This window comes from Macaca fascicularis, chromosome 1 (assembly GCF_037993035.2).
Source record: "Macaca fascicularis isolate 582-1 chromosome 1, T2T-MFA8v1.1".
NCBI lineage: Eukaryota > Metazoa > Chordata > Mammalia > Primates > Cercopithecidae > Macaca > Macaca fascicularis.
The window spans coordinates 202,537,168-202,564,605 of record NC_088375.1 but is presented as its reverse complement, the minus strand read 5'-3'; the positions used below and the strand labels follow the sequence as shown (position 1 = coordinate 202,564,605).

The window sequence follows — 27,438 nt, the reverse complement described above, 5'->3', positions numbered from 1 at the left end:
GAATGAAAGGGGGGCGTGTCGGTGCGCGGAGCTCCGTGGCTGCGCTGCTGGAACCCGCTGGAAGGTGAGCGCCAAGAAGCGGGTTGGCGCTGCCGCTTTCGTTGGTTTGGGGAGGATTCCGAGCACCCGGGAGGCTGGCCTGAGATTGGGGTTAGGGAGCAGGATTGCCGCCACTCAGTCATCCTCCTTCGGACCGCTTGGCCCTGGCAACTCCTGGGACCTCCGCCCCGCGAGCCCTTCCAGCGTGGGGAGGGGCAGGCACGGCTGTGGGCTCCCAGCTTCCCTGTCATTGGGTGCTCTCCGCGTCGTCCAGCCGGGGGTCGCAGCGCCGACTTCTTCCACGGTGAATGGTACCCAGGCGTGGGGGCTCAGCCACACTGGGGAAGTGCCAGCCGCAGCGATGGCCACTTTGTCCGCGGGAGGCCACGGGAGGGGCTAGGCCTCGGGGCCCCATCCTCGGGGGCCATGCCCTGTAGCTGGTTCTGGTGGCCTGTGCAGGTCGTCTGGTGCTGGGCGGGGGAGGGTCTGTCTTGCGAGCAATTTAGATGCAGTTGACCCTGAAATTCTTCGTGTGGAAATGGAAACTTCTCTAATGTCGTTCTCCTCCGATCCATGCCTAAAAGAAAGGAGTGACTTCCCCAACCTGTCGCATCGTGTCCTGGAGGGTTTGGAGAGGCCGGTTAGCATAGTGGTTAAGGATGTCAACCCGGGAGTCAGTCTCTCTGTTCCATTCCTAACTTGGTGATGTTATTTTTATCTTTGAATCTCAGTTCCTCCTCTGAAAAAGAGGATGTAGTTAGAGTATCTGTTGCACTGGGTTATTGTGAGGTGAAAACTAATGTGCTTGTAAAAGCCGGGCATGGTGGCGCGCACCTGTAGTCCCTGCTACTAGGGAAGCTGAGGTTGGGAGGATCTCTTGAGCCCAGGAGTTCCAGGCTGCATTGAGGTAGGATCGTGCACTCCAGCCTGGGCAACAGAGCAAGACCGTGCCTTTTAAAAAATTTAATTTAAAAAGTAAAATGAATATGCTCGTACTTTGCACAGTGTTTTATAAGGAATAGTGCTCAATATTTTGCTAAAATTGAGGAGCAGGTTTTTGTTATTCTCAGGTTGGTGGGACTGGAGGAGTCTTGTCAGAAAAGGTTGGGGGTGGAATTCAATGCTGCTTTTGGCCTCTGAACAGAGACAGTTGTGTGATCTGGCTAGGACTCCCTCAAGGGTATATGAGAGTTTGTATTGCAGGTAGCTGTGTTGGCATCTGCTGTCTCCTGGAGGACAGGCACTATACTTGGTTCATTTTTCTATTCCTGGCATCTTCCTTGTGTCAGGCATTGTATGTAGCTGGTAACCATTGAATTGAGTTGGAACCGTGGGGTGGTTGGGAGGTTCCCTGCCAGAGTGCAGATAAATGTGCTTCTGAGAGCGGTCTGCCCTCAGAGCTGCTTTTCTGGGAGAAGTGGTGATCCTCAGCATTTCCCGGGGCAGCAGAGCACTTCAGGCAAATGGGGGTGATATAAATAAATATATACACAATATATACCAAGTACAGGATTGGGGAAAATTTTGAAGAAAGTACTATATGGAAAGACTTTTGCAAATCAGGAAGTAGAATAAAAATAATTGCAATAGAATAAAAAATAATTTAAGTGAGAAAGCCAAAAGAAATTGGTTTTAGGTGCTATTGCTGGAAAGGAGGCTCTTCCAGTGAAAGACGGAAGTGCTCTGGGAAGAGCCCCTGTAGATCAGACCATACTACAAGTTAAGAAGTGTTGTACCTACTTACATGTTTATCTACCTGGCTTACCAACTCCTCACCCCTCTGCCCTGCCTCCTTTTTTTCTTAGTTAACAAAGAACAAAGCCAAGGCAGAAGGATCACTTGAGTCCAGGAGTTCAAGACCACTGAGACCAGCCAGGCAACATAGTGAGACCCCATCTCTATAAAAAAATGTTTTCAGAATTAGCTGAGTGTGGTGATGCTTGCCTGTAGTCACAGCTCCTCAGGAGGCTGAGGCAGGAGGATTGCTTGAGCCTGGGAGGTTGAGGCTGCACTGAACTGTGATCATGCCACTGCACTCCAGCCTGGGTAACAAAGTGAGACCCTGTCTCAAAAGAAAAGACAAACAATACATGCACATAGTAAAACATTCTATCAGAAAGATTTAAAATTAAAGGCAAAAGTCCCTCCACACACTTTTTTTTTTTTTTTGAAACAGAGTCTTGCACTGTCGCCCAGGCTGGAGTGCAGTGGCACAATCTCTGCTCACTGCAGCCTCCACCTCCAATGCCTCCTGGGTTCAAGTGATTCTCCTGCCTCAGCCCCCCGAGTAGCTGGGATTACAGGTGCCCGCCACCACACCCAGCTAATTTTTTTTTTGTATTTTTAGTAGAGACAGGGTTTCACTATGTTGGCCAGGCTGGTCTTGAACTCCTGACCTCGTGATCTGCCCTCCTTGGCCACCCAGAGTTCTGGGATTACAGGTGTGAGCCACTGTGCCTGGCCCCTCCACCCACTTCTTAACTGTACTCCCTTTCCCCAAGGGTGCTGTTAATTCTCATATAGCCTTCCAGAAAAACATATATTTGCCAGCAAAAGCATTTATGCATAGGATCAACTATACATTTTGTTTTGCATCTTGCTTTTTTTTTTAATATATCTTGGTGACTTTTTCACATGAACACAGGCAATTCTACATGGTTGCATAATATTCCATTGTGTGATTGTAAAGTCATTGATTTAACTTGTCCCCTATTGATGGACATTCACATTGTTTCTACTTTTGCGCTAGTACAAAATCGTGGTGTAACAGACATCTCCGAACTTATTTTATTTGAGACAGGGTCTTGCTCTGTCTCCCAGGCAGGAGTGCAGGGATGCCATCACAACTCACTGCAGCCTTGACCTCCCAGGCCCAAGCGATTCTCCCGCTTCAGCCTTCTTGTAGCTGGGACCACAGGCATGTGCCACCAAACCTAGCAAATCTTTTAAATTTTTTGTAGAGATAGAATTTTGCCATGTTGCCTGGGCTGGTCTCAAACTCCTGAGGTCAAATAATCTGCTCACCTCAGCCTCCCAAAGTGCGGGGATTACAGGCATGAGTCACTGTGCCCAGCCCTGAACTTATAATTTTTTTTTTTGAGATGGAGTCTTGCTCTGTCGCCCAGGCTGGAGTGCAGTGGTGCAATGTCGGCTCACTGCAATCTCTGCCTCCCAGGTTCAAGCAATTCTCCTGACTCAGCTTCCTGAGTAGCTGGGATTACAGACGTGCACCACCACACCCGGCTAATTTCTGTATTTTTAGTAGAGATGGGGTTTCACCATGTTGGCCAGGCTGATCTTGAACTCCTGACTTCAAGTGATCTGCCCACCTCGGTCTCCCAAAGTGCTGGGATTACAGGCGTCAGCCACCATGCCCAGCCCTGAACTTATAATTTGATATATTTGGGGGAATGTATTCAAATGAGTAAATGTATCGCAATGAGTTTGCCAAGGCAGAAGGTGTGTACATCTGAAGTTTGATAAATATTGCCAAATTCTCCTCTGATGTGGTATTCCAAATTGTGTTCCCACCAAACTGGATATTATCATATTGAAAAATGTGATTTTATCAGTCTGACGTGTTTTTTTTCAGTTCTAAGAAAGAATAAAATGTAATATTTTTTTTCTGTCTCTTGTTTTTCCGTTAGTATTTTGATTGTCAAAGGCAACAGCAGACACTGCCAAGAAAGCTTGGTTGGAGCAGTGGGAAGGGGTGAGAATGTCAGTGAAACCTTAGTCCTGTGAAAGTTTTGATTGAATTTTTCTTTTTTTCTTTTTTTTTTTTTTGAGACGGAGTCTCGCTGTGTTGCCCAGGCTGGAGTGCAGTGGCACAATCTCGGCTCACTGCAAGCTCCATCTCCCGGGTTCACGCCATTCTCCCGCCTCAGCCTCCGAGTAGCTGGGACTACAGGCGCCCGCCACCACGCCCGGCTAGTTTTTTGTATTTTTAGTAGAGACGGGGTTTCACCATGTTAGCCAGGATGATCTCGATCTCCTGACCTTGTGATCCACCCGCCTCGGCCTCCCAAAGTGCTGGGATTACAGGCTTGAGCCACCGTGCCCGGCCGGTAATAGAATTTTTCAGATATCCGACAGTTCTCTTTTTTGACCAAAATGTTAACTTTAACTACTTTGGATGGGAAAAAAAATCCTAAAATTATGACATAACTTCCTTGAGTTTAAAATGAATATTAAGATAGGAATCTTTTTTTTTTTTTTTTTTTGAGACAGAGTCTCACTCTGTTGTCCAGGCTGGAGTGCAGTGGCACGATCTCCACTCACTGCAAGCTCTGCCTCCCAGGTTCACATCATTCTCCTGCCTCAGCCTCCCAAGTAGCTGGGACTACAGGCGCCTGCCACCACGCCCGGCTAGTTTTTTGTATTTTTTTTAGTAGAGACGGGGTTTTACTGTGTTAGCCAGGATGGTCTCGATCTCCTGACCTTGTGATCCGCCCGTCTTGGCCTCCCAAAGTGCTGGGATTACAGGCTTGAGCCACTGCACCCGCCATAGGAATCTTCTTAATACCTTAGGCCCATCGGTTATAGCCCTGGGCTTAATTTAGTGATGTCCTTAGGCCATTTTGAATATGTAGGAGTATTTAATACCCTTAGCTAAATGGCCTCCGGCTGATATCTTGAAAAAATTTCTAGATCTACCTTTTATAGCTTTTTAACTTTTTTATAGCTGTCAGTTTTCTCTTTTAGGTTTGTCAGTTTACTGTACTTACAGAGGCTTCTCTCCACTCTCCTCCTGAGTTGATTCTCTAGTTTCTAAACTTAACTCTATCATTTGTTATAAATACATACAAAGTAGGTATAAGTTGCCATTTAATAAGGTTCCAGTAAGTCTTTTATGAGTAAAGTCTGCACAATTAATGCATAAGCCTTGGATTTTGCCAGTGGAGGAACCCTTTACTGGGGCAAGGGGCGCCTGATTTCTCACTGGGAAAGGTCTTGGTGTGTTCCATTTGTGGAGAGGAAGAGTGGTTAAAGAGCTATTGGCAGAGGTTGCCAGCTCTAGCTGACCCTTTTGTGATTCCAGTAGAGGGGATGCACTTGGCTATAGGAACCTCTCTGATCTCAATGGGTCAGTAGGTAAAGGGATAATAGCTGATGGATGGTTATGTGATTTATGTGATGGAAGAAGATGGGGTAGGGGGAGTTGGGGAACAGGTCAGTGTCTGTCCTCCTCACTACCAAGTGGATTTTATCTATTTATTTACTTCTTTTGGAGATAGAGTCTCACTCTATCCCCCAGGCTGCAGTGCAGTGGTGCGATCTCGGCTCACTGCAACCTCTGCCTCCTGGGTTCAAGCAATTCTTGTGTCTCAGCTTCCTGAGTAGCTGGGATTACAGGCACCTGCTACTACACCCAGCTAATTTTTGTATTTTTAGTAGACACAAGGTTTCGCTATGTTAGCCAGGCTGGTCTCGAACTCTTGAGCCCAGGTGATCTGCCCACCTTGGCCTCCCAAAGTGCTGGGATTACAAGTGTGAGCCACCATGCCTGGCCCCAAGGGGATTTTAAACTTGGTTTATAGTTTATCTACTAAGCAGTTAAGAAATGAGTATTCCTTTTTTGCTTAACAAATCTATTTTGTCGGTTGGGCACGGTGGCTCACGCCTGTAATCCCAGAACTTTGGGAGGCTAAGGTAGGCGGATCACAAGGTCAGGAGTTCGAGACCAGCCTGGCCAATATGGTGAAACCCCATCTCTACTGAAAATACAACACTTAGCTGGGCATGGTGGCGCATGCCTGTAATCCCAGCTACTTGGGAGGCTGAGGCAGGAGAATCACTTGAACCCAGGAGGTGGGGGTTGCAGTAAGCCAAGATCGCACCACTGCACTCCAGCCCAGGCAACAGAGCAAGACTCTGCCTCAAAAAGAAAAAAAAAAAAGAAAAACAAATCTATTTTGTCCAAAGCACTCTGCCAGATACTGTAAGGGATATAAAATTGAATAAGACATGGCTGATGCTTTCAAAGGGCTTGTAGTTCATTGACAGAAAAGGGCCAGGACATAAATAATAAGCAGGAGTTAACCAAGGGTAGTGGAATCAGTTAGGAGTCTCCCAGTTGCATGAAATAGAAAACCCAACTCAGAGGCCAGGTGTGGTGGCTCACACCTATAACCACAGCACTTTGGGAGGCCAAGCCGGGGGGGACAGATCACTTGAGGCCAGGAGTTCGAGACCAGCCTGGGCAACATGGCAAAACCCTGTCTCTACCAAAAACACAAAAAAAATTAGCCGGGGGTGGGTACCTGTAGTCCCAGCTACTCGGGAGGCTGAGGTATGAGGATTACTTTAGCCAGGGAGGTGAAGGTCGGAGAGGGCCGAGATCACACCACTGCACTCCAGCCTGGGTGACAGAGTGAGACCCCCTCCCCCATCTCAAAAAAAATAAAAAATATTTAAAAAAGAAAACCCAACTAAGACCAGCTAAACCAAAAAGGAACTTAATTGGCTTCTGGTACTGCTTGAGTTGGGGCTGCGATGTTGTCCCCAGGCTCCATCAGCCTGAGCTGGGCCGTCATCTTTGTTAGGCTGATTTCCCTGGTGGTGTGGCAGCAACATCCCTCACATCCTGCATCCCACAGAGCAGAGAGTGCTCTTTTTTGAAATTCCAGCAAATGTTTCATTGCTTTTCATTGGCTCTGAAAGCCACAAGGCCGTCTCTGAGCCAATCACTGTGGTCAGAGGGTGGGATGCGTTAATTTTTTTTTTTTTTTTTTTTTTTTTTTTTTTTTTTTGAGACAGAGTCTCGCTTAGTCGCCCAGGCTGGAGTGCAGTGGCGCGATCTCGGCTCACTGCAAGCTCCGCCTCCCGGGTTCACGCCATTCTCCTGCCTCAGCCTCCCGAGTAGCTGGGACTACAGGCGCCCGCCGCCTCGCCCGGCTAATTTTTTGCATTTTTAGTAGAGACGGGGTTTCACAGTGTTAGCCAGGATGGTCTTGATCTCCTGACCTTGTGATCCGCCCGCCTCGGCCTCCCAAAGTGCTGGGATTACAGGCGTGAGCCACCGCGCCCGGCCGGGATGCGTTAATTTTATGAGCCTACATTATAGCTTACACACCTGGTGCTTGAGGATGGCATCAGCTTTATGCAAAGCATGTTGGCCAAGAATGGGGGAAGGATGCTTCCATCAAAGCCAAAAAAGGCACTAGAACCAAAAGAATGTGGAATACATGCTGGCTAGCCCAAGAATCCACCGAATACTTCAGTGTAACGATGATAAAAGGAGACCAGTCTCGTTTGTGACCAGCCTGGGTAACACGGTGAAACCCCATCTCTACTAAAATAGAAAAAATTAGCTGGGCATGGCAGCATGCACCTGTAATCCCATCTACTCAGGAGGCTGAGGCAGGAGAATCGCTTGAACCCAGGAGGTGGAGGTTGCAGTGAGCCGAGATTGCACCACTGCACTCCAGCGTGGGCGACAGAGCAAGACTCCATCTCAAAAAAAAAAAAAAAAAAAAGAGACCAGTCTCAAAGTTTTGGATTGGGATGCTGGAGGCTGGGTGTGGTGGCTTACTCTTGTAGTCTCAGGACTTTGGGAAGTGGAGGCAGGAGGATCACTTGAGGCAAGGAGCTTGAGACCAGCCTGGGCAACATAGCAAGACTACCATCTCTACAAAAAAAAATTTGTTTAATTGGCCGGGCACAGTGGTACACACTTGTAGTCCTAGGTCTTGGGAGACTGAAGTCGGAGGGTTGCTTGAGCCCAGGAATTTGAGGGTGTAGTGAACTATGATCACACCACTTGCACTCTAACTTGTGTGACAGACCAAGACCCTGTCTCTAAAAAAGAAAACCAGTTTCAGAGTGATACACTAAAGACTCAACTATAATTTTTTTTTTTTTTTTTTGAGTCAGAATCTCAGTCTGTCGCCCAGGCTGGAGTGTAGTGGCGCAGTCTCAGCTCATTGCATCCTCTGCCTCCCGGGTTCAAGCAATTCTCCTGCCTCAGCCTCCCGAGTAGCTGGGACTCATGTACCCACCACCACGCCTAGTTAATTTTTGTAGTCTTAGTAGAGACAGGGTTTTGCCATGTTGGCCAGGCTGGTCTCAAACTCCAGACCTCAGCTGATCTGCCCACCTCAGCCTCCCAAAGTGCTAGGATTACAGATGTGGGCCACCGCACCTGGCCTCAACTATAATTCTTAGATGTGAATATTTTCTGTATTTTGAGCCTTGAAGAAAGTAGAATGTAGTACATTAGAGCATTGGCTCTGGAGGCCAATAGACCTGATTTTGAGTCCCAGATCTGTTACAACTGGGTCATCTCCTACCCTCAATTTCCTTATCAGAACAAGGGAGACAATATTTACTTGTAAGGTTTTTATAAAAATTCACTGAAAGAATCAATGTAAAATAGTAAGCACTGTGCTTACATGCAGTTAGCTATAGTTATTATTTTTTTTTCATAAATTAACCCAGTTGGATAACCTCTGATTTTTATTAGATCCAAAGCAGACCATATTATTATTATTATTATTATTATTATTGTTGTTGAGATGGAATCTTGCTCTGTCAACCAGGCTGGAGTGCAGTGGTGCAATCTTAGTTCACTGCAGCCTACACCTCCTGGCTTCAAGCGATCCTCCCACCTCAGCTTCCCTAGTAGCTGGGATTACAGGCCGGGCTAAGTTTTGTATTTTTAGCAGAGAAGGGGTTTCACCATGTTGGACAGGCTGGTCTCACAGTGATCTGCCTGCTTTGTCCTCCCAAAGTGCTGGGAAGCCCATATCCTACAGATACTATTGGACCACTGGTTTTGGAAAAATTGTTTAAATTTTTTTTTTTTTTTTTTTTGAGATGGAGTCTCGCTCTGTTGCCCAGGCTGGAGTGCAGTGGCACCGTATCTGCTCACTGCAAGCTCCGCCTCCCAGGTTCAGGCCATTCTCCTGCCTCAGCCTCCCCAGTAGCTGGGACTACAGACGCCGGCCACCACACCCGGCTAATTTTTTGTATTTTTATTAGAGACAGGGTTTCACTGTGTTAGCCAGGGTGGTCTCCATCTCCTGACCTTGTGATCCGCCCGTCTCGACCTCCCAAAGTGCTGGGATTACAGGCGTGAGCCACCGCACCCAGCCTTGTTTAAAATTTTTAAAAGAAATATTGGCTGGGCGCGATGTCTCACGCCTGTAATCCCAGCGCTTTGGGAGGCCGAGGCTGGCGGATCAGGAGATCAAGAGATCGAGACCATCCTGGCTAACACGGTGAAACCCCGTACTAAATACACAAAAAATTTAGCTGAGCGTGGTGGCGGGCGCCTGTAGTCCCAGCTACTCAGGAGACTGAGGCAGGAGAATGGCGTGAACCCGGGAGGCGGAGCTTGCAGTGAGCCGAAATCACGCCACTGCACTCCAGCCTGGGCGACAGAGCGAGACTCCGTCTCAAAAAAAAAAAAAAAAAAAAAAAATCATATTTGTAAAGGTTGAGATTTGTGAATTAACTTAAGAAAAATCTTGACAGAGATACAGGTTTACTCTGGAGCAGCAGCAGCTGGCGGAGCAATGGAGATGCAATCCTATTATGCCAAGCTTTTGGGGGAGCTGAATGAACAGAGAAAGAGGGACTTTTTCTGTGACTGCAGCATCATTGTGGAAGGGCGGATCTTCAAGGCCCACAGGAACATTTTGTTTGCTAACAGCGGCTACTTCCGAGCCCTGCTCATTCACTATATCCAGGACAGCGGGCGGCATAGCACCGCCTCTTTGGACATTGTCACCTCTGATGCCTTCTCCATTATCTTAGATTTCCTCTATTCTGGGAAGTTGGATTTGTGTGGGGAGAATGTGATTGAAGTGATGTCGGCTGCCAGCTACCTGCAGATGAATGATGTGGTGAACTTCTGCAAGACATACATTAGGTCATCCCTCGACATTTGCCGAAAGATGGAGAAGGAGGCTGCTGTGGCTGCAGCAGTGGCGGCAGCAGCGGCGGCGGCTGCAGCGGCGGCGGCAGCGGCGGCTCATCAGGTTGACAGTGGAAGCCCCAGTTCAGGCCGGGAGGGTACCTCCTGTGGTACCAAGAGCTTGGTCTCCTCTCCAGCCGTGGGAGAAAAGAGCGTGGACTGCCTGAGAGAGTCCCCTTGCGGTGACTGCGGAGACTGCCATCCCTTGGAACTGGTGGTGAAAGACAGCCTTGGCGGTGGCTCGGCTGACAGCGACCTCTCTACTCCACCCAAACGGATAGAGCCCAAGGTGGAATTTGATGCTGATGAAGTGGAGGTGGACGTTGGGGAACAGCTGCAGCAGTATGCTGCCCCGCTGAACCTGGCCCACGTGGAGGAGGCCTTGCCCAGCGGCCAGACGGTTGACTTGGCTTACAGCAACTACCACGTGAAGCAGTTCCTGGAGGCGCTCTTGCGCAACAGCGCTGCCCCGAGCAAGGATGATGCTGACCATCACTTTTCTCGGAGTTTGGAGGGAAGACCAGAAGGTGCAGGAGTAGCCATGAGTTCTATGATGGATGTCCAGGCTGACTGGTATGGAGAGGACTCAGGTGAGTTCCCTTAACATTCATCAGCCCTGTCAGTCATTTAGTACACACTGTCTGTGCCTTGTGTTCTCCCATCATCATGATCATTATCACCATCATCATTGTCACTACCAACATCATCAGTACCATCATCACCAGTACCATCATCATCAGTACCATCATCACCAGTACCATAATCATCAGTATCATCATCACTAGTATCATCGTCATTACCATCATCACCAGTACCATCATCACCAGTACCATCATCAGTACCATCGTCATCACTACAATCATCACCAGTATCACCATCTCATTATGATCATCATCAGTCACCATTACTGCCACCACCACCACCACCACCAATATGCATTAATTGAGCACCTGCTGTATGCGGGGCATTGTTTCTTCGTGTATGTTTGTGTTTTACCTCTACAACTAGAATGTAAGCGTGTTGGGGGCAGTTTGGAGACATGGGAGGAACCCACTCTCTTCCTCTGACCGGCAGTGGGACCTTGGTTAAATCACTGAATCTCTTTGAGTCTGTTTTGTCATCTGTAAAATGGGGATAATCATCCCTGCCCTGCCTCTCTCACAGGTAACGGTTGTGGGGATCAAATAAGAGAGTTTTCAGAACTTTTTCTCACGTATCATCTTAGATTTCCTCTATTCTGGGAGGTTGATTTTGTGTGGGGAGAATGTGATTGAAGTCATGTCCAGAGATATATGCTCCAGAGATTTATACTTCTCTGTGTCAGCCAAGGTGCTTGGCATAGAATAGGCACCCAGCCTGGTGTGTTTGATGATGCCATCTACTTGAGACTATTTGACTGATTGATTGATTGATTGAGACAGGGTCTTGCTCTGACACCCAGACTGGAGTGCAATGGTGCAATCTCTGCCTCCCAGAGTTCAAGTGATTCTCATGCCTCAGCCTCCCGAGTAGCTAGGATTACCATAGGCGCATACCACCATGCCCAGTATTTTCAGTAGAGACAGGGTTTCACCATGTTGGTCAGGCTGGTCTCAAACTCCTGACCTCAAGTGATCCTCCCGCCTTGGCCTCCCAAAGTGCTGGGATTACAGGCGTGAGCCACTGTGCTCGGCCGACTTGAGACTATTTTAGTGCCAGTGTTTGACTTCATGTGAGCTAACTTTTACATCCTTTGGTAGGCTTTTGCATTTCAAGAGAACCTGGTTGTTTCTTTGAACAGTTCTGAGAGTTGAGATAATATGGTTAACTCCTCTTAACAGGTGAGGTAATTGTGTTGCAAGGTGTCTTGTAGGAGACAGAAATAAACTTGACTGCCACCTTACTGACGAAACGTGGCTTCCAGAACCTCAAGCCAAGGCTGGGCGCAGCTGCATGCACCTGTAATCCCAGTTACTCGGGAGGCTGAGGCAAGAGAATAGCTTGAACCTAGGAGGTGGTGGTTGCAGTGAGCCAAGATCGTGCCACCACGCTCCAGCCTGGGTGACAGAGCGAGACTCCCTGCCAAAAAAAAAAAAAAAAAGAAAGAGAAAAGAAAAGAAAAAAAAAAACAGAACCTCAAGCCAAGAAATTCATGAATTGCAGTCTGGCAGTGAAATATTCAGTAGTAAAAGTCTTTTCCTTTTTTTAGCTTCTAATTCTCTGGTTGAAGTGAAAGTCTTTTAAATAAAGGGAGATCAGCTATTTTTATTCATTACTAAATGGCTGTCTTGAGACTTTTTTTTTCTTTTGAGACAGGGTCTCGCTGTGTTGCCCAGACTAGAGTGCAGTGGCACCATCACAGCTCACCGCAGCCTTGACCTCCCGAGCTTGAGTGATCCTCCCACTTCAGCATCCCAAGTAGCTGGGGCTACAGGCATATACCACCACACCCAGCTAATTTTTTGTATATTTGATTTATAACAGAGACGAGGCCTCCCTATGTTGCTCAGGTTGGTCTCAAACTCCTGGGCTGAAGTGATCCTCCCACCTCAGCCTCTCAAAGTGCTGGGATTACAGGTGTGAGCCATTGTGCCTGGCCTGTCTTGCAAATTTTTAATTTCTGGGAATTTTTGGTTTTGTTTTGTTTTGTTTTGTTTTTGAGGCAGAGTCTCACTCTGTTGCCCAGGCTGGAGTGCAGTGGTGCAATCTCAGCTCACTGCAACCTCTGCCACCTGGGTTCAAGCAAGTCTCTTGCCTCAGCCTCCCGAGTAGCTGGGATTACAGGCATGTGTCACCATGTCCGGCTAATTTTTGTAGTTTTAGTAGAGATGAGGTTTCACCATGTTAGCCAGGCTGGTCTTGAACTACTGACCTCAGGTGATCCTGCTGCCTCGGCCTCTCAAAGTGCTAGGATTACAGGGGTGAGCCACTGTGCCTGGCCTCAAATTTCATTTTTTAAAAGCAAGAGCACTCAGTATGTCTGATTAAAACTGGACTTGAAAAACTTGAAAATGGCCAGGTGCAGTGGCTAACACCTACAATCCCAGCATTTTGAGAGGCCAAGGTGGGAGGATCGCTTGAGCCCAGGAGTTCAAGACTAGCCTGGGCAAGATGGCAAAACCCCATCTCTACAAAAACAAAAAAAAATTGAAAAATTAGCCAGGCCGGGCGCGGTGGCTCACGCCTGTAATCCCAGCACTTTGGGAGGCCGAGGTGGGCGGATCACGAGGTCAGGAGATCGAGACCATCCTGGCTAACACGGTGAAACCCCGTCTCTACTAAAAATGCAAAAAATTAGCCGGGCGAGGTGGCGGGCGCCTGTAGTCCCTGCTACTCGGGAGGCTGAGGCAGGAGAATGGCGTGAACCCGGGAGGCAGAGCTTGCAGTGAGCCGAGATCGCGCCATTGTACTCCAGCCTGGGCGACTAAGCGAGACTCTGTCTCAAAAAAAAAAAAAAAAAAGAAAAATTAGCCAGGCGTCGTTGCATGTACCCATAGCCCCAGCTGCTTGGGAGGCTGAGGTGGGAGGATCACCTGAGCCTGGGAGGTCAAGGCTGCGGTGAGCTGTGATCATGCCACTGCACTCCAGCCTCGACAACAGAGTGAGACGTTGTCTCAAAAAAAAAAAAAAAAAAAAACTTGAAAATGCTGTTTCTGGTTCTCAGAGACACTGGCTTCACCAGCATTGGGAAGATCGTGGCCGCTTCCATGAACACACCGTGGGAACTTGTTGAAATTCTCATTGCTGTGTGTACGATGGCATTTCACACACTGATCACCCTTTCATATCCACGAGACTCTCATGATGCCCCATGTGTTTGACAGAGGAAATATGGAGAAACTGCGACCCAGAAGGGTTTAGTGAGTTTCGTAAGAATGCAGTAGTAAGTGGCCCAGCTAAAACCACAAACCTGGAGTGGCTTCATTTCATTCATTAAACAAACAGTGAAAGCAACACAAGTAGATAGAGGATTTCAGTGCAATGATTTTTTCTTTGAACCCCTCTGCATGTAAGCACAAGAAGTATCATGAAATAGGCATTTGGCTCTGTGCCACTTATAATATATTCAGGTCCTGTCCTTATTGGTCTGGAAAGTCAGGCTTCTTGCTACAGGGTGCTGTGGCAATGCAGCTGCCCTGGCCCCTGGCCATGCCTGTTGTCTACCATGTTTTTATTTCATTCATATGGCTCCAGGGTATAGTTTTTCCAAGTGCTAAGGCACAGAGTAGGATTGATTTGTTTGGTTATTCATTTATTTGTTCAAATATTTGAGTACCTTTTGTGTGAAGACATAAAGATAAGTCAGACATGGATGCAGCCCTCAAAGAATTGATGGTGTCTTATAGGAGATAAGACACAAATGTGGGCCAGGCACTGTCGCTCATGCCTGTAATCACAGCACTTTGGGAGGCTGAGACAGGTGGATCACTTGAGGTCAGGAGTTCGAGACCAGCCTGGCTAACATGATGAAACCCCATCTCTACTAAAAATACAAAAAAAATTAGCCAGGCGTGGTGGTGAGTGCCTGTGATCCCAGCTACTCGGGAGGCTGAGGCAGGAAAATTGCTTGAACCCAGGAGGCAGAGGTTGCAGTGAGCTGAGATCGCACCACTGCACTACAGCCTGGGCAACAGAGCGAGACTGTCCCACAAAAAAAAAAAAAAAAAAAAAAAAAGACACAAATGTAAATAACATCACATGCTAGAAAGGTACTAGGGTTGAAAGACACTCAGGTATGAGTTCACAGTAGTCCAGAAGGAGAACTGGCTTCCTACTGGGAGATCAGGGAGGCATCCTGGAAGTGCCATCTGAAGATAAGAAGAGGGGACAGGGAAAAATTGATTGGAGTCAGGAGTCAGATCATGGAAAACCTTACATACAAAGAGGGGAGGTTATATCTGTAGGCACAGGGGATTTTTCTTTTTTTTTTTTTTTTTTTTAACAGTCTTACTCTGTTGCTCAGGCTGGAGTGCAGTGGTGCCATCTCAGCTGACGGCAACGTCTGCCTCCCAGGTTCAAGCAATTTTCCTGCCTCAGCCTCCCAAGTAGCTGGGATGACAGGCGTGCATCACCATGCCCAGCTAATTTTTGTATTTTTCGTAGAGACAGGGTTTCACTATGTTGGTCAGGCTGGTCTCAAACTCGTGACCTTAAGTGGTCCACCCGCCTCAGCCTCCCAAAGTGCTGGGATTATAGGTGTGAACTGCTGTGCCTGGCCAGGTTTGTTTTGTTTTGTTTTGCTTTGAGACAGGGTCTCACGCTGTCACCCAGGCTGGAGTGCAGTAGCGCAATCACAGCTCACTGCAGCCTCGACCTCCTGGGCTCAAGTGGTCCTCCTGCCTCAGCCTCTCAAAGTATTAAGATTATAGGCATGAGCCACCACACCGGTCACAGGGGAGGTTTTGGTAGTTTCTTTTATTTTTTTAATTTTTATGCCCACCTGGATGCTCTGCACAAGCCTCAATCCCTGTAAAATCTGAACTGAACTCCCCTTTCCTCCTGTACCTGCTTTTCCTTCTGTTAATTTCACTCTTTCTCAGTGTGACTCCTCTCCACCTCCACAACCACTGCCTTAGCTCCTATCATCTCTCATCCAGACTCGTGGTCCCCTCCTACTTGGACTTCCTGCCTTTAATATTGCCTCTCTTAAGTCTTTTCCCTGAATTGTGCCCAGAGGGATCTTTTAAATTTGGCCATGAAAATTTGACCATGTGACCATTGTACCTTCCTTGCTTAAAATTCTAGCTGGCCAGGAGTGGTGGCTCAGGCCTGTAGTCTCAGCTACTCAGGAGGCTGAGGCAGAAGAATTGCTCGAACCCAGGAGTTGGAGGTTGCAGTGAGCTGAGATCGCACCACTGCACTCCAGCCTGGGCGACAGAGCGAGACTCCATCTCAAAAAAAAAAAAAAAAAAATCCAGGCTGCTTACAAGTAAAGTCCAGATTTCTCAGCATGTTAGTTCCATGAGGGGCAGGGACTTTGGTCTATTCTGTTCACTGTTATATCCCCAGGACCCTAGAACAGAGCCTGACCCATAGTGAGTGCTCAGTATAAATTTGCTGAAAGAATGAATGAATGAATGTGACCATCACAATCTAGTTCTTGTTCCTTCCTTGCCCTCATTCCTAACCCCCACTTCATACTTCATAGTCTCATTTACCTCTATGCCTAAGCACGTGTTCTTCCTCTGCCCGAGATACCTTTCTCTGTCTTGAACTCCCAGTGAACTCCTGTTCATCTTTTAAAACCTTGCTCAAAGTTAACCTCTTCTGTGAAATCTTTGCTGAACTCCTAAGGAAAATCATCACTTTTTATTTATATTTCTTCATCACTTTGAACTTTGCATGTGTGCTTCATATGGTATGAATATGTTTACATATCTTTCCTGCTAGACTTAACTTCTTGAGGGAGGAAACAGGTGTCTTACAATGGCCTGGCATGTAATAGGATTCAGGTGAACTGCTGTATTGGGGGAGTGAGATCAGGAAGGGGGAAGAAAGTGTTGAGACAATCCATACTTTTCTGATGGAGAAATAGTTAACAGTTATTTTTCCAAGGACTTATGCTGGGCCTATTTTATTTTATGTTTTTGTAGATAATCAGGAAGAAGTGTGTGGTACAAAGCCAAGGTGATGGAGATAAATAACAAGGAAGTTCCACAGTGCCAGAGGAGTGAGCAGGGTGATGAGCTATGAGCTGCTGCTTTGATCCTAGGAAACAGGTTGTTATTCCTGGCCGGGTGCTGTGGCTCACACCTGTAATCCCGGCACTTTGGGACACTGAGGCATGGAGGATCCCTTAAGCCTAGGAGTTCAATACCACCCTGGACAACATAGTGAGACTCTGTCTGTCTCTACAAAAAAAAAAAAATTGTTAAATTAGCTGCCCGTGGCCGGGCATGGTGGCTCACACCTGTGATCCCAGCACTTTGGGAGGCCAAGGTGGGTGGATCACCTGGGGTCAGGAGTTCGAGACCAGCTTGACCAACATGGTTAAACCTCTGTCTGTACTAAAAATACAAAATTAGCCAGGCATAGTGGTGCATGCCTGTAATCCCAGCTACTTGGGAGGCTGAGACAGGAGATTCACTTGAACCTGGGAGGTGGAGGTTACAGTGAGCCGAGATTGTGCCATTGCACTCCAGCCTGCCCAACAAGAGCAAAACTCCATCTCAAAAAAAAAAAAAAAAAAATTAGCTGCACGTGGTGGCACATGCCTGTAGTCCCAGCTATTCGGGGAGCTGAGATGGGAGGATCACCTGAGCCTGGGAGGTAGAGGCTGCAGTGAGCCATGATCATGCCACTGCACTCCTGCCTGGGTGACAGAGACCCTGTGTCAAAAAACAAAAAACAGGCTGGGCATGGTGGCTCATGCCTATAATCTCAGCACTTTGCGGGGCTGAAGCAGGTGGATCACTTGAGGTCAGGAGTTCAAGACCAGCCTGGCCAACATGGTGAACTCCTGTCTGTACTAAAAATACAAAAATTAGCCAGGCATGGTGGTGTGCACCTGTAATCCCAGCTGCTCTGGAGGCTGAGACAGGAGAATCACTTGAACCCAGGAGGCAGAGGTTGCAATGAGCCGAGATCGTGCCACTGTACTCCAGCCTAGGTGACAGAGTGAGACTCCATCTCAGAAAAAAAAAAAAAAAAAAGATAATCATTCCTATTTTACTTGTATCTCAGTACCAGTGTGAGCAGTGAGAGATTTAATAATTCCACATATGTCAGCAGCGATGAGCTTTTGAGCTGCTACTTTTATCCTGGGAAACAGATTTTGGAGTCACTATAGATTATGCAAAATGTTAGGCATTATTAGGATGGGAACTCAATACCAAAGAGAGTTTCCACCCTTACGTAAAGGATGTTGGACTCTCACATTCAATTTAGTGTGCCATACTTTTCATAGCACCTCAGGAAAGACAGAGCCAGTTAGGTATCCCAAGCCAGCCCCAGAGAAAAGAGTTACTCCAGTGTTGACAGAGACCACAAGAGCCTGGACTGCTTACCCGGTAAAAAAAATTCTGAAGAGATGACAATGATGACAAACATGGCTGACATTTGCAAGTGCTTACTATGTGCCACGTGCTGTGCTTTATGTGTTACTTTATTTCATTCTTACCACAGTCCTGTGAGGTGGGAACTGTTATCATACCTGTTTTACAGATGAGGAAAGTAAGGCACAGAGAAGCTAAGTAAGATGTCGAGGGCCACACGGCTGGTCAGTGCTAGAGCCAGGACATGAACCACGTTTCTCTACTTGGAAAGCTTGAGTCACTAGTGCCTTCATAGGTGATATGATATGACCAAAATCTGTAAATCTGGAAGGGCATGGATAGAAAGAACAAATCTCGGGCCGGGCACAGTGGCTCACGCCTGTAATCCCAGCACTTTGGGAGGCTGAGGCAGGTGGATCACCTGAGGTCAGGAGTTGAGACCAGCCTGGCCAACATGGTGAAACCCCGTCTCTACTAAAAATACAAAAATTAACTGGGCGTAGTGGCAGGTGCCTGTAATCCCAGCTACTCCAGAGGCTGAGGCAGGAGAATCACTTGAACCCAGGAGGTGGAGGTTACAGTGAGCCAAGATCGTGCCACTGCACTCCATCCTGGGCAACAGAGTGAGACTCTGTCTCAAAAAGTAAAATAAATAAATAAAATAAAGAAGAAATCTCGGAATATAGTTGACCCTCTGTGTCCATAGCTTCTGCATCTGTGGATTCAACCAATCATGTATGGAAAATACGGTATTCACAGGATCCGCAGGGCTGACTTTGGGACTTGAGCATCCTTGGATTTTGGTATCCAAGGAGTATCCTGGAACCAATTCCCAGTGGATACCAAGGGATGACTATAGCAGTAAGTGTAACTCACAGAACTTGAGTGGAACAGTTTCTATACACATGAGTGATAATCACATTGTCACCTTAATGGTTATATGAGCAAGGTGAGGGAATAAATTGGAAAAAGATTTAAGTGAATTCCTGGATATTTGATGATTTCACATATGTAGAGTTAATATAAATTCCAAACAATTTAGGGTCTGCATCAAAGCAAGCCTCTTCTACGTATGCCTGGAAAATATTCTTAGGAACTACTGTCCAAGAAAGCATGAATTCTGGTCTAGAAATCTGATCCATTATAAAGCATTTTCCAAGTTCTGAAGGTAGTGAGATCAACTCAGAGGGTTGTATTAGTCAGCTCAGGCTGCCACAACAGAGTGCCCCAGACTGGGAAGCTTAACAGAAATGTATCCTCGGCCGGGCGCGGTGGCTCAAGCTTGTAATCCCAGCACTTTGGGAGGCCGAGGCGGGCGGATCACAAGGTCAGGAGATCGAGACCACAGTGAAACCCCGTCTCTACTAAAAATACAAAAAATTAGCCGGGCGCGGTGGCGGGCGCCTGTAGTCCCAGCTACTCAGGAGGCTGAGGCAGGAGAATGGCGGGAACCCGGGAGGCGGAGCTTGCAGTGAGCCGAGATCGCGCCACTGCACTCCAGCCTGGGCAAGAGCGTGAGACTCCGTCTCAAAAAAAAAAGAAAAAAAAAGAAAAAAAAGAAATGTATCCTCAAAATTCCAGAGGCTCAGAGTCCAAGATCAAAGTGTCAGCAGGGTTGGGTTCTGGTGAGGCCTCTTCCTGATTTGCAGATGGCAGCCTTCCCACTGTGTCTTCACACAGGCTTTCCTGTGTGTGTGTACTAGGGGTGGGGGTGAGAGGAATGGCAGGGGGTATGCAGGGAGAAGGAGAGAGCAGTTGATCTCTGGTGTCTCTTCTTCATAAGAAAACCAGTCCTATCATTAGGGCCCTACCTTATAAACTCATTTAACCTTCATTACCCTCTTAAGGGCTTTTATCTCCAAACACAGACTTCAAGGTATGAATTTTAGGGGTACACAATTCAGTCCATAACAGAGTCTCACCCAGCAGTCTTTTGTTTTGAGATGGAGTCTCGCACTCTTGCCCAGGCTGGAGTGCAGTGGCGCCATCTTGGCTCACTGCAAGCTCCGCCTCCCGGGTTCACACCATTCTCCTGCCTCAGCCTCCCGAGTAGCTGGGACTATAGGCGCCCGCCACCAAGCCCGGTTAATTTTTTGTATTTTTAGTAGAGACAGGGTTTCACCGTGTTAGCCAGGATGGTCTCGATCTCCTGACCTTGTGATCCGCCTGCCTTGGCCTCCCAAAGTGCTGGGATTACGGGCATGAGCCACCGTGCCTGGCCCCCAGCAGTCTTAAAATGAAATCAAACAGAATAAACACTATCAGGGTAAGTATTGTTTTGGGAAACTTTTCCAGTTATCCACATAAGGCATGTGTGTTCTGAGGTTGTAATGCAAGCTGAGTTTCTAACTGTGAGTCACACAGAAGCGTGGAAGCTGGTGTCTTACAGCATTCCCGACCTTATAAGAAGTACACTTTACCCTGGGGCTGATTGGGAGCCAGACTGAGTTGGAATTGCAGACGATGTCTTGCTGTTGGCTGGTGGCGGAGTTGGTGTCCTCCTCCTTCATCTGGGCTGGTGGAATTCCCCAGCTCTGGATCCCATCCACCAGTGGGTAGCCAGGGTTGGTCACTGCATACAGCACAGCTAAATGAAAGCATTTGGTTCCCCAGGTGATGTGCTGGTGGTCCCCATCAAGCTCCACAAGTGTCCTTTCTGCCCTTACACTGCCAAGCAGAAGGGCATCCTCAAGCGGCACATCCGTTCACACACAGGCGAGCGGCCCTACCCCTGTGAGACCTGCGGCAAGAGGTTCACGCGACAGGAGCACCTGCGGAGCCACGCCCTGAGTGTAAGTGTTCCAGCTGGCCATGCCCTCGTGTCAAGAGCGATTCATGATCTCATCTAATGGAAGGGTACAGCCAGCCTGTCTTTCATGTCTCTGTCTACTGGGATGTTTTCAGATAATTGTCAACATATATTTTTACTACTAAATTAAAGCTCAGGTGGTGGCACTTACAGAAAGCTAAAACTTTATATGTTAGAGTTAAGTTTTAACTTCAAGTTAGACTAGTTTTCTCAGGGGAAGAACCAAGAAAGTTTAGATCCTGGTAAGAGGTGATGATTGTAATGTAGAGAACAACAGGGCTCAGACAGGATTGTGAATCTCTTCCTACCAGTGTGATACCAAAGGTAAGCTGCATCCTCAGTTTCCCACCCAGCCCCAGCACCTGGGGGTAAGGGAAGGGTATACTGCCATGTATAGAGCTCCCTGTGGGCAGCAGACAAAGAGGGCCCCAGCCCAAGGAGGCCCTCCCCTCTAATGAGCTGCCCCCTAGGATTTGTCTCCATGTGAGCTGGTGAGTCCAACCAGCTGAAAACCATTCAGGCCACTTAGAAAGATGTTACATGTATTTATTTATTTATTTAAACTTTTAGGTTTGTTACATAGGTAAACTCATGTCACAGGGATTTGTTGTACAGATTATTTTATCCTGGAATTAATTCTCTTTGCTCCTCTCCCACTTCCCACTCTCCAGCCTCCGGTAGACCCCAGGGTCTGCTGTTTCCTTCTTTGTGTTCATTAAGTTCTCATCATTTAGCTCCCACTTATAAGTGAGAACATGTTGTATTTGGTTTTCTGTTCCTGTGTTAGTTTGCTGAGGATAATAGCCTCCAGCTCTATCCACGTTCCCACAAAACACATGATTTCATTCTTTTTTATGGCTGCAGATGTTGCATTTTATGATCATCTTTTTTTTTGTTTTGTTTTGTTTGAGACAGAGTCTCACTCTGTCGCCCAGGCTGCAGAGATAGATCATAGCTCACGGCAGCCTTGACCTTCCAAGGCACAGGTGATTCTCTCGCCTTAGCCCCCACTTGGGTAGCTGGAACTACATGCAAACACCACCACGCCCAGCTAATGTTTGTTTGTTTTTTTTTTTTTTTGTAGAGACAGGGTTTTTCCAGGTTGCCCAGGCTGGTCTTGAACTCCTGGGCTCAAGCGATCTGCCTGCCTCAGACTCGCAAAGTGCTGGGATTATAGGCATGAGCCACCATGTGCAGTTATGATCATCTTTGAGCAAGACAATCAGTGTTTGGGAAATCTAACATACAAATAGCTTGACCTTCAATGGGCGTTCTTAAGAATACAAAAACTGGGCCAGGTGTGGTGGCTCACGCCTATAATCCCAGCACTTTGGGAGGCCGAGGCAGGCGGGTCACAAGGTCAGGAGTTCGAGACCAGCCTGGCCAATATGGTGAAACCCCGTCTCTACTAAAAATACAAAAATTAGCCGGGAGTGGTGGCGGACGCCTGTAGTCCTAGCTACTTGGGAGGCTGAGGCAGGCGAATTGCTTGAACTCAGGAGGCAGAGGTTGTAGTGAGCCAAGATCGGGCCACTGCACTCCAGCCTGGGAGACAGAGCGAGACTCCATCTCAAAAAAAAAAAAAATACAAAAACTGGCCAGGTGTGGTGGCTCACGCCTGTAATCCTAGCACTTTGGGAGGCCGAGGTGGGCAGATCACAAGATCAAGAGATCGAGGCCATCCTGGCCAACATGGTGAAGTCCTGTCTCTACTAAAAATACAAAAATTAGCCGGGCATGGTGGTGTGTGCCTGTAGTCCCAGCTACTCAGGAGGCTGAGGCAGGAGAACTACTTGAACCCGGGAGGCGGATGTTGCAGTGAGCGAAGATCGCGCCACTGCACTCCAGCCTGGTGACAGAGCAAGACTCCGTCTCAAAAAAAAAAAAAGAATACGAAAACCCTCAGAATGGGAGAAAATATTTGCAAGGGATATATCTGATAACAGTCTAGTATCCAGAATGAAGAACTTTTATAATGCAACAGTAAAAGAATGAATAACTCAATTAAACCTGGGCAAAGGATTTGACTAGACATTTCTTGGGAAAAGGTAGACAAATGGCCAATAAGCACATGAAAAGATGCTCAACATCATTAGTCATAGGGTAAATGCAAATCAAAGCCACCATAAGATGCCACTTCCCACCCACTAGGACTGCGCTAATTGTGGGTGGTTCTCCTGTATCAGCCTCTCCTCATCTCTGCCTCTTGTGTGTATCTTGCATCCAGAGCTCTCTAAAACAGAGGCTGTGATTGGTTCACAGAGCCCCATTGGCTGGAGTTCCTGAAAAGTGTACACATTAAAAAGATAGTTCCTAGGCCCAGCGCAGTGGCTAACACCTGTAATCTCAGCACTTTGGGAGGCTGAGGTGGACGGATTATCTAAGGTCAAGAGTTTGAGGTCAGCCTGGCCAATGTGGTAAAACCCCTTATCTACTAAAAATACAAAAAAAAAAAAAAAAAAAAAAAATTAGCCAGCCTTGGTGGCACGTGCCTGTAATCCCAGCTCCTCAGGAGACTGAGGCAGGAGAATTGCTTGAACCTGGGAGGCGGAGGTTGCAGTGAGCCAAGATCAGGCCACTGCACTCCAGCCGGGGCGACAGAGTAAGACACTGTCTCAAAAAAGAAAAAAAAAAAACAAAACAAAACATAGTTCCCAAAGCAGCTGCTGGCACATCTGGGGAATATAGCTGTCTACCCTAGCAAATCTGCCTTCCTAATAATTAAACAATCCAAGGTACATAAAAACTATGTCAGCATTGGGGGATGGGAGACGGACAGCATTAGGAGAAATACCTAATGTAAATGACGAGTTAATGGGTGCAGCAAACCAACATGGCACATGTATACATATATAACAAACCTGCACGTTGTTCACATGTACCCTAGAACTTAAAGTATAATAAAAATAAAAATAAATAAAATATCAATTACCAAAGGTGTCCAATGAGAGGGGGAAAAAAAGCCATGTCAAAAATCCTAATGAGAGCCAGATGCAGTGGCACACACCTATATTCCCAACTACTTGGTAGACTGAGGCAGGGGGATCACTCGAACCCAGGAGTTCAAGTCTAGCCTGGGGAACATAGCAAGACAGCAAGACCCCATCTCCAAAAAAAAAAAATCCTGGCCAACTATGGTGGCTCACACTTGAAATCTCAACACCTTAGGAGGCCAAGGTGGAAGGATCACTTGAGGCCAGGAGTTCAAGACCAGTATGGGCAACATAGTGAGACGCCACCTCTACAAGAAATAAAAAATTAGCCAGGCATGGTAGTACATGGGTGCATGTGGTCCCAGCTGCTTGGGAGGCTGGAGGGGGAGGAACACTTGAGCCCAGGAGTTCAGGGCTTTAGTGAGCTATGATCGTGTCACTGCACTCCAGCCTGGGTGACAGAGCAAGACCCTGTCTCAAAAAAAAAAAAAAAAAAAAAACCCCTATCAGTTCACTTTCACTTGAGTGCTCTTTGTATGCTAAGCACTGGGCATATAGTAAGGAATGGGACAGACTCTGTCCCTGCCCTCTTAGAGCTTACACTCTAGTGAATTTTATCAACAATTTGTGAGATGTACAACAAAGGAAGAAGTATGGGTGAGAATCGCTAGCTGGGGGCCCTAACTGGCCTAGAGCATCAGGAGAGACCTCCTTCCAAGGTGTTCATAAGGGGTGAAGGGTTGATGATGAGGAGAAGGGAATGTCCCACATGTGTCCAATGGCTCTGGGGTAGAAAGAACCTTGGTAAGACGAAGACTCATATGGTTTGGATCTCTGTCCCCACTCAAATCTCATGTTGAAATGTAATCCCTAATGCTAGAAGTGGGGCCTGGTGGGAGGTGGTTGGATCATGGGGGCAGTTTCTCATGGTTTAACGCCATCCGTCCTTGGTGCTGTCATTGTGATAGTGAGTTCTCATGAGATCTGGTTGTTTGAAAATATGTGGTGCCTCCCCCTTCTTTCTCTCCCCTCTGCTCTGGCCTTGTGAAGTGCAGACTCCCTCTTTGCCTTCTGCCATGATTGTAAGTTTCCTGAGGCCTCCCCAGAAGCTGAGCAGATGCCAGCATCATGCTTCCTGTACAGCCTGTGGAACTGTGAGGCAATTAAACCTCTTTCCTTTATAAATTACCTAGTCTCGGGTATTTCTTTATAGCAGTGCAAGAACAGACTAATACAAAGACTGTGGCAGAGAATGCAGGTGGAGTGCTAAAAAAGGAATCCGGAGGGTCAGGCAGGGGCCAGATCACATGGGACCTTGTGGAAAAGGCTCATCTCCTTTTCTCTGACATCTGCTGTGTCCGCTTGTGATTACAGGTCCACAGATCCAACCGTCCAATCATCTGCAAGGGCTGCAGGAGAACATTCACGAGTCACCTGTCCCAGGGGCTGCGGCGCTTCGGGCTGTGTGACAGCTGCACCTGTGTTACAGACACACCCGACGATGACGATGATTTGATGCCTATCAACCTAAGCTTGATGGAGGCTTCATCCGAAAGCCAAGAAAAGAGCGACACAGACAATGACTGGCCAATCTATGTGGAGTCGGGTGAGGAAAATGACCCCGCTGGAGATGATTCTGATGACAAACCACAAATTCAGCCCAACTTATCAGACCGAGAGACACTTACGTAGCAATAAATTGGTGGAGAAGAGGTTTTAGAACTTGCTAGTGCTCATTCTGTTGTTGAAAGATACCATTTGTTCAATTTTGTGGAACGCCGAGAGGAACATTTTTTCACTGTTATATGTGCATTTTTATTAGACTATCTGATAGAGGTTGGATTTTGTGACTCAAAGGACAGATAACCTTTTTATGTGGTGCCCTTGGTTTCTGAGGGCTTTGCTGGCCACTCCTTAATTCTGAGTGAATCAATGCAGGCCCTGAGGTCTCCTGTTTTTCTTGCTGTGCATCCAAACTGTGGTTAGGAGAAAGATAAGAAAATCTCCACGCTTGTTTTTATATTGACTCAGCCCTCTGCATTCCTTTGTTATCATCCTCTTTCTCTAAAAACCATTAAGTTTTGGGATCAAGTTTACCTTTGCCAAGCCTTTCCTAATGAATTCCACATTAAATTTTCTGGCAACGTATTAAAGAGAAACCTTTATTGATATAAAGCAGGCAGGGCGGTCTAGCTACACGATCAAAAAAGGTACTCTCTAAATCTAGGACAGCAATTTTAAAGGCTTGGAATACTTACGGGCAGACAAACATGAGAATGATCCGAAAGGCTCATTATGGCATCCTGACTTGCCCAGTTGAATAAAATTTTAAGTTAGCACTGAGAAGGGAGGCTATGACCCCAGGTCTGGATGGTTTCCCTGTCTGGTTTGGCATTTGATGATTCTACACCTACAACCTGTTCTGTTATCATAAAACAACTCATTTGGGCAAAACTCAAAATGCTCCCCTACTTTTTCCAGCAATTTCCAAAAGTTGGAGCTGTGTAACTTGGAAATGTAGCTGCCTCTGGCATTCTTTTACTTAGTTTATACTGATGCAGGGCAGGCAAGCCCGAATATTGGGGCTTAGTCCAGGGGAGTTCTTGGCTTCACCCAGGAAAGAATTCAAGGGCGAGCCAGTGGTGTTAGACAGCAGCTTGTATTGAAGCAGCAGTGTGCTGCAGCAGCAGCAAAGGGGCCGCTCCTTGTGGACTAGGACTACCCCATAGGCAGTGTGCCCAGAGTAGCATCTCAGAGGCAAGTCGGCACTCATATTTATACCCACTTTTAGTTACATGCAAATTAAGGGGCAGATTATGCAGCAATATTTAGGAAAATGGTGGTAACTTCCAAGCCGCTGGGCGATTGCCAAGATAAGGGGCAGTGACTTCCAGGTGTTGCCATGGCAATGGTAATTGACATGGCCCAGTGATGAGCGTTTCTTATAAAAGCTGCTTCCCACACCATCCTCCCACCACCGCCTTGTTTTAGCTAGTCCTCAGTTTGGTCCGTGTCTGAGTCCGGCCTTTGGAGTTGAGTCCTGCCTTCTACCTCATTGCCTAGAACTTTAATTGGAGGGAAAGTATAAGCCCATAACGCCAAGTTACATTTCTAAAATGTTCATCTTTTAAAAGATCCTCATGAAGGAAAGGCAAGGTTAGTAGAAGAACAGGTTTTTAAAAGCAGTCTACCTTTCACCCACTTTTCAGCCACACAATTATTGCAACAAAAGAGGCTGAACTCTTTAAAGGGCTAAAGGGCAGGCAGTATTAGGAATTCGGAATGTAATTGAAGGCATTTTCCATAATTTTGTCTTACGTTAAAATATCCAAAATGGATTTTAAAAGAAATCTTCTTGTCTTCCTTTAAGTATAGTCGTCTTTCAAAAGATGGTAAAGTCACTTTTATTTCTACCTCTTGAGCAACAAAGAAGTCAAAAACATTATAAATTGGCTTGTAAATGTTAGCCAAAGCATTAGAAAGGTGTTCAAGCTGTACTTCTCAATTGTAGTTAAAACTGGAACAGTGCAACTCAAACTCTGGCCCACAGAGAGGCACTGTTCTGTAAATTGTTTTCTACCACTCTGCTACAAGGAAAGTCAGAAATTAAGTCTATGCATATAGAAATGTTGATAACACTTTGACATGGCTGTGACTCATGGCTTTGTCTTCCTTTTTTTTTTTTTTTTGAGACAGAGTCTCACTCTTTTGCCTAGGCTGGAGTGCAGTGGCGCGATCTCAGCTCACTGCAAGCTCCACCTCCCG

The 27,438-nt window shown here is 47.0% G+C and overlaps 1 protein-coding gene across 2 annotated transcripts; it reads left to right on the top strand.

Annotated features, from left to right (window-relative positions):
* Nucleotides 1-27,023, top strand: ZBTB8B (zinc finger and BTB domain containing 8B). 2 transcript variants are annotated; one of them, XM_005544090.5, is made up of 4 exons: nt 1-64; nt 9,517-10,548; nt 20,545-20,723; nt 25,048-27,023. In XM_005544090.5, the coding sequence occupies exons 2-4, from the start codon at nt 9,558-9,560 to the stop codon at nt 25,363-25,365; spliced, it is 1,488 nt and encodes a 495-aa protein (XP_005544147.1). In that variant the 5' UTR covers nt 1-64; nt 9,517-9,557; the 3' UTR covers nt 25,366-27,023. The 2 variants fall into 2 exon arrangements, with proteins under 2 accessions (XP_005544147.1, XP_045231538.1); XM_045375603.3 differs by having other exon boundaries at nt 20,647-20,723; nt 25,048-25,821.
* Nucleotides 27,024-27,438: the final 415 nt, after the last annotated feature.